The sequence below is a fragment of the Tetrao urogallus genome (genome assembly GCF_951394365.1).
Source record: "Tetrao urogallus genome assembly, chromosome: 1".
Classification (NCBI taxonomy): Eukaryota; Metazoa; Chordata; class Aves; order Galliformes; family Phasianidae; genus Tetrao; species Tetrao urogallus.
Genome location: NC_136813.1, coordinates 135,068,012 through 135,081,574, shown reverse-complemented (window position 1 = coordinate 135,081,574; position 13,563 = coordinate 135,068,012). Strand labels below are relative to the sequence as shown.

The window sequence follows — 13,563 nt, the reverse complement described above, 5'->3', positions numbered from 1 at the left end:
AATTTAATGCTTGTTTCAGCTCATGCTGATTTTAAATGTTGCAGAAATAAAAGTGTCTTCTACTAACGTATTTAAAGTACAGTACAAAAGGCATGGAAGATAATGCATCCAGTATTGTTAAAGGATATTACAGTATCTGACAATGATCTCTGCTTCTCTCTTGATTATATGGCTTATGGAAGAGCAAGTCCATTTAGAAAACTTGTTCATGTGTAACTGAAAGCATAATTCCAAAACTCGGGAACATAAATCTCTAACTCTTTTTGCATGAAGTAATTGATCTGTTGTGTCTGATTTCAGGAAGGGTGCCACAAAAAGAGGTGGCATCATTAGCTACCAGAAGTGAGAAGAGGCTCCAGGAGCCTCCTGCCCAAATCAAGGCCAGCTCTGAGCTCAGCCAGTTAACTCGGGGCTTTCTCTGACTAAATCTCTCAAGTGCTACAGTCAAAAAGAAAATTATAAATGGAAATATATAAAGCAGCTTAAGGTGGAAGACCACTGAGGTCTGTAACAGCAAAAGACACTTACAGTGCTAGCCCTTTGCTAATGTAACTCTGGATTTGTCACATTAAAGGCAAATGCAGCTTACACTGTCCTTAAATGTGCATGCAGATTCAATGTTCTTCTGCAGTCTCTTCTAAATGTGGAACTTAGTGCTGTACCTCGCTTTGTGCTTTAAAAAAAAAAAACAGTACATCAGTGTGATGAGTAATACTGCATTCTTAGGCTTCAAATTTTGAGTCTCAGTCAATCCTTCACTTCCAGAGCTCAAGACTGCTCTTTGAGAGGTTTGTTACTAGCATCCTTCTACTGGAATCATTTTTGATTCAGGTTGAGTCACAGTCATTTTTAATAGTTGTTTAAGAGTGCAGGAGTGAAGCTGAAGATGAACATCGTGTATGTGCTTACCAGTTCATATTTGATATTGTGCTTGTGTGTTACTGTTGTAGATTCTTGAGTGAGCACTGCCAAATATTTGTATATTGCTTTGAATATTAAAGCCAGTAAGTCTTCTGTTTGGATATTTCTGAAAACGTGTTAAGCTACATTTTGCGATGTCTGAATGTCATATTTGTGTGAGTGTTCACTTCCTATTTTGTAAGCAGTCTCTCTTTCTGAGTGCCACCCACTTTTTCATAGTTACAAGCTTCTACCACATCATCATGTGGGGTTTGGATAGTTGTGGGCGCATCGTGTTCCCTTCTTTGGTGTTTAGTTCCCTACCGCTGCTTATTTTGTAGCTAACTGCAAAACGTCTTCATTGTTTGCTTTGAAGTTTCATCTGAACATCAGGACACACTTCTTTACTGTACAGGTAACAGAGAGCTGACGCAAGGTTGCCAGAGAGGTTGTGGAATCTCCTGCCTGGAGATCTCTAGAAGCTGCGTGGAGAGTCCTCTGAGCATAATGCTTTGGGTGTCCCTATTGAGCAGGAGGTTTGACCTGATGACCTCCAGAGGTCCCTTCCAGCCTCAGCCTGTCTGTGTTCCATCACAAATCAACTATCTTTTTTTTATGCTTGCAGTGTTGGAGAACATAGATGTGCTTAAATGTTCTCTTTGAAGGATTGTTAGTCTATGGTTGTCTAGTCATTAAACACTTTGGCTACAGCACAAGCAGCATGTTTTAGATTCAGTTGCAACTTCCTAAATAATCATTCTTGACAGCTTCAAGGTAGAGCAGCATTTATTTTTTTTATTATTTTAGAGGGAAGGGGAGCCTCAAATTAGCTACTTGGACATTCAGAAGAGATTAACAAAAAAAAAAAAAAAAAAAAAAAAAAAAAAAGTAAGGCACTTGGAATTAAATATATAACACAATAACCTACATCTTTACATTTTCCATTTTCACACCTTTCTGTAAATAAGCTGCGGAATTGTGTGAAAGCAGCACAGTAATCTCTCAACAACCCTCCTGTCTCTTCACGGGGCATACTGGATATCTAAAATGTTCCACAATGGTGTCAAAGAGTGAGATTAACACAGATTAAAACATCAAGCAAGCAAACTCCAAAGTGTAATTATCTTTGGATTTGCACTTCAGCACGCCTTGCTGAATAAAGTTTGCGTGTAGTTTTACCTCAAACAGAGCCAAAGCCTCAATGAACATGGCTGAAATAAGCACGGGGAAGGAACATCCTGCTTTGTGTCAACAGACGTGTTCCACGTTCAATTCCCATTTTATATACTCAGGAAACAGCCACGTGAGACAAAGTTCATTAGAGAGCCACTTTTAACAGCTTTCTAGGCTATTTGAGGGCTGATAACTCCAGACAATACTTGATGTTAATCCATTGTTTTCTTGTCTAGTATACTCGGGAAGGGAATACTCTATAACTTTACGCAACTGATTGTGAATGCTGTGGCTTAAAAACTGATGCCTGCCAGGGTCACCGATCAGCACTTCAGTTTCATGTATCCTGATGCATTTCCTCAGCCAGTGATGAAGATCATCAGCAAGTTGTTCATCATAAAACATATCTCCTAGAACAATGAGGTCCCACTTGCCAGCTTCTGAGTTAATGATGTTCTTAATGGTGATGGGAAAGGGAGTAACGTGGTTCAGTTCACAGTTCAAACTCATTGCCATTCCTGCAACTGAAAAACAGTCACAAAGTAAAATTGAAGCTGTTTTAGGATTCTACTGTACAGCCCCCTGCAAATTTGACAAAAGTTCCATCTTTCATCACAAGTATTTTTGCTTATCTAATGTAGAGACTCCCACAACTTTCATTATGTATTAAACCTCACATCTCAATCTATCGTTATACTTCCTCTTTAATCACTGAATAATCAAATTATGAATAAACTACTTTCACAAGTCATATAAGGGAAAAAATCCCAGAATCAAATAGAATCATGGAATGGCTTAGGTTGGACAGGATCTTCTGGTTCCAACTTCCCTGCCATGGGCAGCGCTGCCACCCAGCAGACCAGGCTCCTGAGGATCCCATCCAAGCTGGTCCTGAGTGCCCCAGAGATGGAACACCCACAGCTTCTCTGGGCAACCTGTTGCAGAACAAATCCTGGGGAAAAAAAGAAGGGTAAAATCTAGGCCCTATCATATGAAACTGCAGGAACATTCTTTGGGTTACAGAAACCAACTTGCCAGCTGTGATGTCTCAGAACTAATTATTTGCCATTTTTGCCTAATTAAGTTCTAGTTCTGCTTATAACTTCCAGATGTACTGCTTATCTATGATAAACATCCTTCCTGCTCACAAGACTTCTATAAAAAGAGCAACATCCTTGTTTTGGACTTGTGGCCGTAGTTCAGAGACCAATCATTAGAGACCAGGTGTGCTGGGAAAGCCTGTGCCCAAACATGGATGCAGTGAGTAGGGGGACACCTCCCCAAATGACCACCAAAGACCCCCACACAGACACAGAGGCCTCAGTTATGTTTGTGTGACCTTGTACTGGTATAATCCTATGAATATGTAGTAGGTATGTGTGACTTACGTACTAGATAGGCATATATTAAAAATAATTGAATATAAGTGGAAGAAGATGTGAAGACTCAGTGTCTTAATTTTGTGGAGATTACTCACCTTATGCCCTGCACAGAAATGAAGCGATGTCTCCTCTCTAAACACTTGATTTTAAAATCTCCCAAAATACAGTTAAAAGACAACAGCTTCACTTGTAATTCTCTTCCAAAGCAGATGCATAAGAAACATTTGATAGAAACTTAGTTCTGCATTCATTCTAAGGAGTTATGGAGATGCATTTGGTGCAAGAAAGGGTGGTACAACCCAGCTTCTAGTACTGTCAAAAGCCTTTTTAGCGTTCTTTTTAGCATTCTTAAAACTCTGTCTGGAAACAGATTCTGCCAAGTGAATGAGGGAAAAGTTTTAAATATACTGTAAAAATAATAAAGATCTTTGCACAGAGCTAGGAAAAGAAGGGCTTACTGGGGTCAATGTCATTAGCAAGGACTTGAGATGCACCACTCATCACAGCAGCTATTGCTGTTGCTCCGCATCCACTTCCAAGATCCAGAACAGATCGCCCTTTGACAACACATGGATTATCCAGAATGTACCTGCGTTTAAAAGAAAAAAACTGTCAGAGCAATAAACCAGATATGCAAGTTTCTTGCTTATATGTTGTGCTGCAGAAAAAGTTCTCATCATACACGTAGCAAAACATGGTGTCTTAAAGGACACTTATTCCAAATATGCAGCTTCTGTATAGATCCTTATTTGTTTCCGCTGATAGAAAAAGATCAAGAACTTGGATCCCAACACATCTAAAACAGTTGCAGATAGTGTGAGATGGCAGCAAGGAGGCCGGGACCAGGAGTGAAGACACAGAATATCCTGATGAGGACCTTGGGACACATAGAGGAACTGACATCCCTTGCCCCTCGTCCTGCACTTCATCACAAGGAGTTCTACCAGACAGCTTTGACACCCACAGCTTGGTGCTCGATTATGCAGATACAAGACCAGTGAGTGAAACTGGCTTAGTTTTAATGAAAATAACCTTCTCCTGCGAGGTCTGAAATCCAGCTTTGTCCCCCCTCTGCAGCCTTCACTCCCCCAGGAGAGCCAATTTACTACCAGGGCAAAGGATGGGTGGGACCACCAGAGAAAGCACTCCGCTTCCTCCTTCTGCGGCTGTGCTTGCACTTGCAGTGATGCTCCTGCAGTAACAAGTAGAGCACAGCCTGGCCCAAGTGCTGTGTTTCCAGCAGAATGCTTCTCAAGTTACCCCTCATGACTGTGCTCATTTAGGACAGTCGAACCAATGTATCCTCTGGCACAGACACTGTGCTGGTGTTGGAGCCTGCTGTCTGCCATGCTGGGTTAACAAGCTGTCTTACATTGCAAGTTGCATGAAATCTGGAATGGTGGAAATGCCAGCTGTGAAACAAGGATGGTTACAGAAGCAGTGTGTTCTCATGTTCCCGTGTTCCTTTTTCAGATTGTGCAGCTAATTTCTGACACTTCCAATGCCTCTAAACGAGTGCATAGATAATAGGACAATCAAGTGGTGAGATGCTAGTTAGTGGACTGAACTTACTGGCTTCAGTGATGCGTACCTGGACAGGGCTTGGCCTCCTGGCCAGTAAATTGCCCAGAACGGGTCCCCATATGGCCACAGGTCAGGCTTTTCCCTCCAGAACCTGCAGCGAGGGGTGAGGAGGCGCAGCCGGATCTCTGGTGTCAGGTGCCCACTGCTGGTCACCTCCGTGTTCTCTTCCAAAAATGCTCTCACCTCAGGGTCCAGCGACTTGCCAGCACTCCAGTGGCAGCAGCGCTTCCAGCGCAGAGCAGGGCCTCCCCTCCTGCAGGCCTTGCCCAACAGCAGCAGCCGCTTCCAGCTGCTGAAGGCCATGTCCCCAAAGGCAAGCTCAGAGCACAGCTGGTCAGGGACAGCTGATGAGGCAGAAGGCTTGAAGCAAGTTCACAGCATGCTGTTTTTCATAGTGATGGATGACGATTCCTGAAAGGAAAACGTGACATAAATGATGTTTCTGTGGCTTCAGAACCATGTACTGGTAAGGCTTTGGGGAGGTACAGCTGCTGCTGTGCCATCAAGAACTGGCGTTTTGCCCTGGGGAGCCTGCAAGGCCAGCAGGAAACATGGTAACAGAGAAGCTATCCATCCGGGACAGTGCTACAAATATACCCAGAGAGAAACAGTCAGTGACAAAGCTAAAAGCTAGATAATGTGGCCTTATAACATCTTCGTCTGTCTTGAGGGCACAGGCAGAGAAAGCTGCTCCCATTTAAGGTTCTACCACAGCATCATTACTTTTGGTAGCAGGGCTCTGGAATTACAGACCTATGGACACAGCAAAGATTATCAGTATGGGTTCTGGGAGATGCCACTAATTTTTAGCTTTCTCACAGAGATGATCTTATACGAAAATTACGTTTTTACATCAAAGGCAAGGATCTCCTCAGTGGACTTTCCTCTTTCTCCCTCAGAATAGTCAGGCTTCCAGCTTCAAAATCTAAAACCAGCTCAAGAACCAACCGTAATTGATTTTTTGCACCTCAGGCTGTATTTTAAAGATGGTCTTACAGTGCAGAAGTCTCACGTGGATGCTCTCAGGTGCAGAAGAAAGCAAACCTCCACTGTGGTAGCCCATTTCCTGTGAGAAACCACAGTGACACACTCCAAGCTAACACAAGGGAAAGCAAACTGAGTGCATTCCAAGCTGCCTTTGGAAACCAAGATATCCAGACTGGGCACAGCGGCCCTCAGGGACCTGCTGACACCACTCAGGGCTGGTTTCTATGTCACAGGCAGTGAAGGCAAGGAGAGTGGGAGCATGGTATGTCAGTGTGCTTCATGTGGCATTCTGTGCATGTGTTGGCCTATGCTTTAGTTCACAGAATCATAGAATGGGTTGGGTTGGAAAGGATCTTAAAGTTCACCCAGCCCCAACCCTGTGCCGTGTGCAGGGCTGCCACCCAGCAGTTCGGCTGCCCGGGGCCCCATCCAGCCTGGCTCTGAGTGCCTCCAGGGATGGAGAACCACAGCTTCTCTGGGCAGTCTAATTATTGCTTGATGGCTTCCTAAAGCAATTAAGAACTGAACTCCCATAGTGCTCGCTGTTTAGGTCGATTTAGTTAAATCTTTAAATCATTGGCTGAAGGCTTTGTATTTTTATTGCTAATAAGCACCCGTCACAATATTTCTCATTGCTCCACGCTTCAGAATGCTATTCAGCAGAGCCCACGTAATTAACGAATGTAATCAATGAACGCCTTCCTTCTGGAAGGCACAGCTACCCAGGCCCCATCTGCCTGAGGGAAGCACCAGATTAACCAGAATCAATGACACGCATAAATCTGGCCAGACAACGCTGCGCGCTGGCTTTCCCCATGAATTGCTGCAAATCGGCAGGGCTGATGAGGCAGCTTAAATTTCGCACCGCCCGTCACGACGCTGAGCGGCGCCGCATTCATTTCCAGCAGTTACCAGCACCGGGCAGCGCACCCCGCGGGCCGCTCTCCCGGGCCCGGCCTCGCCGCGCCGCGCCGCGCCTCAGGGCCAGGCAGCGCCGGGCCCGCACCTACCTGCTGCCGCCGGCGCCGCTCCGCTCCGCCCGCCGCGCTGCGCCACGCCGCGCCCGCCCCCACCCCGCCCCCTTAAAGCGGCAGCTCAGCCGCGCGCCTCCTGGAGAGCTGAATTCTGTCACGTCTGGCACGGGCTGCCCAGGGAAGCTGTGGTGCCCCATCGCTGGAGGCACTCAGGGCCAGGCTGGATGGGGCCCTGGGCAGCCTGAGCTGCTGGGTGGCAGCCCTGCCCATGGCAGGGGGTTGGGGTTGGGTGGGCTTTGAGATCCCTTTCAACCCAAACCGTTCTACGGTTCTCTGGTTCTATGAAATTCCACGCTTCAAAAAGGATCTCCAAGGGTGGCTAGTTTCTAAGTGCAGATAGCATGGCCTCAGCTGGATCTGCCCTCATCTCCTAAGTTATGAGGCCATCTAGTGACCTGCTGCCTTAGCACACTTAAAATGTGTTTGCCGATGCAAAAGCATCTTACAAAGCAGAACCTTTCATCGAACGTGGCTTCCTGTACCGCGTGTCAGAGAAAGCTGGCCCTGAAAGACCAGGGCCCAGTGCAGCCAGTGTCTGCTATCACAGGACGGGGCCTAGCATCCACCCGTGCCTCCAGCTCCAAGAAGGAAAACACTGAAAGCACTCATAATACCCCAAAATGTACATTAAATATGCGATTGAGGGGTCCCTGTGCCTTCTAGGTGCTCACCAATATGCTAGGAATGAAGAGCTCAGTAACACAAGAAGGAAGCATTATCAACATCAGTGTGAGGTGCCTGGCTGTGGTGCAATAATGGCTTTATCACACAACACGCTGCCTAGAGTGACATTAAAAGGCTCTGACAGCAGTGATGGCTGCCAGTCTTCTCACAAAGTCAGGGTAAACCATTTCGACTCTCAAGACATGCTTGTGCTGATGACTTCAGGAAGTATCAAAGCCTGTCCACCTCGAGAAAAAACTCTTTCCTTTTCAAAGGCTTTTTGCTTTAGTACAGGTAGTGACATCTTGAGAATTTCTGCTGATCAAATGCATGATGTAAGCTGCAAACAATTAACTATGCTGGAATTTGCTCTAAGAACAAGGACAACTTTGGTCACAGCATAACATCAATCTGGTAGGTGGTGAAGAAATACAACTCTTTCAAAAGGCAGTTGTAGAGTTGCACTTCAGGGACTCCTGTCTGTTTGAGGGAATTAGTGGATTACTGGTTGATGCTACAACTGCCCATGTCCATGGGGAAATCTTGTTTGAACCAATTAACAGCAAGGAAATGGAATTGCACAGGGACAGAAAGCAGGAGTGAGTAGCCACCGTTTCATCAAGGAGCTGATGACTCAGTTAAACTCAAGGCAAGAAAGACCTGCAGTGCAGCAACCAGGTGATAACCCCAGCTGGTTCCTTCTCTCCTGATTTGTAGATCTGAAACTCCAGTCCCATTTTCCAGATCTCTTTTTGGAATGCCAACTGCCATAGCTCATGGCAGTAGAAGAACCTGAGTGGAAATTCACAGAAGGGCATATGAATGAACTCGGACTGCTATTGATTTATAAAAAGCCTCTTCCTAACAACTCAGTATCAGCAGCCAAGCTTTGGCATGCGAAGATCAATTTGTGGTTAGCTGGAGGTGCAGAAACAAATCATTACCAAAATGCAGCTGGCACATCAGCTAGTAGCTAAGGCAAAGTTGAAAATGAGAGTTCTGCACAGGTAAGGGAGAAGAAATTGAATGATTCTGTTGTGCCTTCAGGTACAGCCCACACATATTCATTTCAGAATCACTGCATCTTTTGCATTTGAGCAATAGATAACCTGACAAAACAAATCATACATTACATATAGAATGTCTGAAAGCACTAGGTGAGTTCTTCATAGGTTTACTTGTCCCACTGCTGCACTGGGTTAGGAGTAGGAATGAGCAGTAGCTGGCAAACACAAAGGCATCAGGTGCATCCTGGCAGGGGAGCACAAGGTGCAGCATTTTATGAGGTGAAAAAAGCTGAAGCTGAGTTAATCTATTCCTTGTACCAATGCATACTTAGTCTTCCTGAGATTAGGAGTCCCAGAGGTAAGACCAAAACGACGGAAGTTCTCATTTGTCTGCATATGTAGTTAGGGCACATTTGGCTGCTCATATTGATGCACAGTCAGACAGAAGAACATTTGTGTTGCATGGACAGTGCCTCAAAAGACACATGGAGTCAGATTGTTTGTGCTTTGTGCTCTTAAAAGAAAGATGTACCTTGTAATGCAGCTATGTGCTGCTCTGGATTTGGTTGCCTGCTCCTGCAAGGATACTTGTTTGGATATTTGTTTTGATACTAAAACTAGAGAGTACATTTTTAAAGTATGCATGAGTCCTGGTTTGGTTTTGTTTTGTTTTAACGGGTGAAGTCTCCTTGAAAAACTGGACCTTAATTCCTATAGATCTCTTAAAATAATGATGCTTGGTTGCAGCTCCCAGCAGTGTATTGCAACAATCAGCTAGCATGAGTGAAACCTCACTATGGAGGAAAATTAAACAGAAACCAGCCCAGACTGGTGGGAATATCTTCCTATCGATGGAACCACATCCTGTACAAACAGGTATGCTGATGGCTTTTGTTTCCAACATCCTATCTTGGATGGCCAGGCCCTGGATTTCAGTGGTCTGTGGGAAGCTCTTGGGTATCTCCAGCTCTGCAGCTGGCCCAAGGTGGGACAGAGCTGCTCAGGGTAGGAGGAAGACCTATAAATAGAGCTGAGGAATGGTTGTGATTGCTATCTCAGCATTTAACTGTGGTTGCTCCTGTTCTGTCATGTTCAAACTGTGCTTCCCTGCAAAGCCCTGAGAGGAAGATGATAGAACCTGCATGCAGAGGAGCTGCTCACACAAGAGGAATTCCTTCCGGGCAGTCTGTAGCTGTCTAAGTCCTCTTGGATGAAATGAAGACATTCACCATGTACCTATCCTTCCTGGCTTCCTATGATAGGAAAATCCACCCTACTTTCCTTCTCCTCGGGGCTGTCTTACGGCCCCTCCATTTGTGATGTTCCAGAGGTGATCTGCCAGTGTCATGGCTTCAATATATTTATTAGACCTTAGTGTTTCCCAGTCAGGACAAACAAAGCCAAACAGGGCTAAGTCAGTGTTCGGTCTAGAACAAGAGAACAGAACAGCAGCTTGGGGTCCTAAAGTAACCAATGGTTCCCAGGCTCAGCCCTGCTTGTTGCCAGGCAGGCTGCATTCACTAGTGTGTTCAAACCTGTGACTAATTCCTTCTCTCTTCTCCAGGCAGCGCTCCAGCTTCCTCCAGAAATAAACCCTGACGCTGTAGTACATTTTGTTGTCTGTTTTTTGAGGGCAATGCTAACACACTGGTGGCAGGGATAAGATAAGCAAATAAAGTTTTCAAGGATCTGCATCAGTTCACTGAAGGCAGTGAACTGCATTTATTCTGCATTTTCCCAGGGCCAAAGAACTGCACAGAATGTTTCAGTTTCCTGCTAGATCTCAGAGCCTGGCATCAGCTGAATTCCTCCTTTCACCTTCTGTGTGGTGGTCTGACAAAACATTTAGGCCCTTGTGAGGATCTGGGGACAGAAGAATTGATGGAGACCTGAGGCAGATGCAAGACACATGATGCTTACAGGAGAGTTCCTAGGGGAAATTTTGAATACAATGTGTCTCCTCTTCTGGGTGATGTTTGCTATTAAGAGGGCTGTTCCAAAAATAATGCCTCCTGTTTTATTATATTTACAGATGTTGGTGGTATAGCAGTAGAAGTTAAGCCTTCCCACCAATATTCCATTATATGTTGTTGCCATAGGACAGATGGCAACAGAGGGGCAGTCTGACAAAATGGCGTCTGACTTGGAAGTAGGTATGAAGCAAAAGCATGCCACTGAATTCCTCCTTGAGGAGAATATGGCACCCAGTGACGTTCATTAGCACTTGTTGAACATTTATGGAGACCAAACAGTGAATGTGAGCAAACGGAAGCAGTGGATAGTGCATTTCAACAGTGATGCAGCGGGTCAGCTCCACTGTTGTTGATTTTTACAAGTGTGGCATGCAGGCTTTTGTCCATCAGTGGTGAAAATGCATAGCTAGTGGTGGTGATTATGTTGAAAAATAGTGTTTTGTAGCTGAGAATTTGCTCTATCAGTGTTGTTGTGTTCTTTGTATCTGTTGTCATTTCCATAGAAATAAATAGGATACATTATTTTTGGAGCAACCTATGTACATTTTGGGGTATTTCAGGTTCCTCAAGAAATTTAATTGTATGGCAGGGTCCTGCTCTATCAGGGCAGCTTTGCTCTTTGCTATTTTGCACTTGTATCCAAAGGACATGGAAAGAGGTTACACCACTGCCCAGAGGAGTGGAAATACAGCTCTCTGCAACCCCAGCTGGCTCACTCATCAATGTGTTGGAGTTTGAGTTCAACATCATCAAGCACATAAGAGCTACTATTTATGCACATGAGGGTACAGAATGGTCACAAGGCACTGGAGAAGGTCCCGGTATTCAGGCTTGTCATCAGTGTTTGGTGATATCTACTGTGTTGGTTTCACTGGCTTTCCTGACTGTGCTTAGCCATGCAGGTGTACCCTCTAGCTGTTTGGCAGCTCTATTCTTAGGATAAAAGCAACTCTGCCATTTTTGTATTGGCAGGTTTCAAATGCATGCTTGGCCGGATCCATGGGGTTTGCTTACAGAACAGCTTGAACTGAGGATGGTCTTTGTGTGCTCCAGGCTTCTCCAAACTGACATCAGCAGCTCACAGTGGTTTCTATCCTGGCAGCAGATGATGTGATACAGTGTGCTCCTCATAGCACATTCAGCCCAGAGGATCCCCGGTGTGGCACTAGGTGACCTCACAGCTCTGTTTCTATCAGCTGAGGGGTCAGGTCTCCTGCAGTCAGCTGCACCCAGCCCTAGCAGAAAGTGATGGTGCTGTTGTGACCATGCAGCACAGCCATTGTGTTTGGCTGCAAAGACTGCAGCTGCTCTCTCGCCTTCAGTGCTGAGCACTGGGAGACGGGACAGTTCTGGTTTGTCCTGAGGAAAACTCCTGGGATTGCCCCTAACGGTGGTGTTTTGGCTTGGAGGGAGGCACTGAGCCCATTGCCACATCAGAGGGTGTTAAATGCTCCCACCCCCAAAGGATGTGCCTGACAGGAATCACTGGAATTGCTCAGCATGGATCCGGGTTTAAATAAGTTGTGGCTGTTGGGTTGCAAGGAAGTCACTAAGAAACATGATCCTCAAGGAGAAGCAAGCTGCTTTGATCTCTGTTCTGTTGTTAGATGTGAGCTCAGAGCAGAACTCCAGTACTTCTAAGCAAAAGTATGAGTGCAGGAAAGCTGTCATCAGTAGAAAGAATCCTAAGCAGCAAAGTACTTCAAGGCAAAATTTTGTTATCTGGCATGGGGAATGAGTGGCAGAGAGATATGACTGAACCTATGAATATAAATGTTTAGACGTCTGCTAAAAAGCACATGCTGCAATAGGGAAAATGAAGCAGACCCTTTCGTGCTTTTAATTTGCAAGAAGCGCTTTTAGATTTGTAACACCACTGTGACGATCTCAGCATGTATTATAACAGCACAAAGCAAAGTAGCAGTCCTTGCTAAACAGGGAAATAATTCGCAATGCATATTCATTTCAGGAAATACTTTTCATCTGTCCTTGGTCTCGTGTTATATATTGGCTATGGATTTGGTGCATTTGGATTTTTCTAGCACGCCCTTGGGCTTTCAAGTGTGCGAGGATGCATTGTAATGTAGATGTGGGGTGTCTGGCACTTCTTAGTGAATAGAGCTTCAAAGGGAAGTTGGGAAATTGAAATCAGGGAAGTTGAAATCAGACTCTAATTACATTTGTATGGGGGCCAAAGGCATTTTGACAAAGAACTTATGTGCAGTTTAGGAACAGATTTTGTCCAGAATGCATGAAAATATAGCTTTGGTTAGCACTCCCACTGGTATCGGCAGACATGGGACTGGCCTGATTTTTATGAAACAAAGATAAAGGAAAATTTTGTTAGTGAGGTATACATGGAAGCCCTCCCAGTGCCAGAGATGGTCTAACTGGGAGAACCGACCACTGGCACAGCTGTGCCTCAGCCATCACAGCCAGCATTGCTGCAGACATGTGGTCAAGCAGCTATGCAGCTTCTCCTGCCTTTCCCCTTGCCGCAACGTGTACCTCCTTTATTTCCTTGGATCTCTCCCAGGCAAACACACAGTAAGCTGCTGGATGCTGGAGCACTGGTATCAGAGGGGTAAGAGCTTAGAGGCAGGTGCACCTGCCCATGGTGCGACGCCAGCGGGGCCGCCTGCCAAACAATAGAGCTTTGTCCTGGCAGATGTCGGGGCAGCGGAGCAGCAGCGTTGGCTCCGTTCTCCTGAGTGCAGCTGAGGAGCGCGCTGACCTGATTCCAGCGGGCTGCCGCTTTGGTGCGGCTAGGGGGGATTTGGCCAAGGTCATGCAGCGAGGGAGTGATGCTGTCACAGATGGATGGAAATCGGCGTGGTGCTTTAGCTTGATGCTTGCAGCA

At 45.5% G+C, this 13,563-nt stretch overlaps 1 protein-coding gene across 1 annotated transcript; it reads right to left on the bottom strand.

Moving 5' to 3' along the window:
* Positions 1 to 2,232: 2,232 nt before the first annotated feature.
* On the bottom strand, positions 2,233 to 5,342 carry ETFBKMT (electron transfer flavoprotein subunit beta lysine methyltransferase; the record flags this gene model as incomplete). The annotated part of the gene is made up of 3 exons (XM_079543228.1): positions 2,233 to 2,597; positions 3,914 to 4,044; positions 5,047 to 5,342. 3 exons carry the CDS (start codon positions 5,340 to 5,342, stop codon positions 2,233 to 2,235), a joined length of 792 nt encoding a protein of 263 aa, XP_079399354.1.
* Positions 5,343 to 13,563: the final 8,221 nt, after the last annotated feature.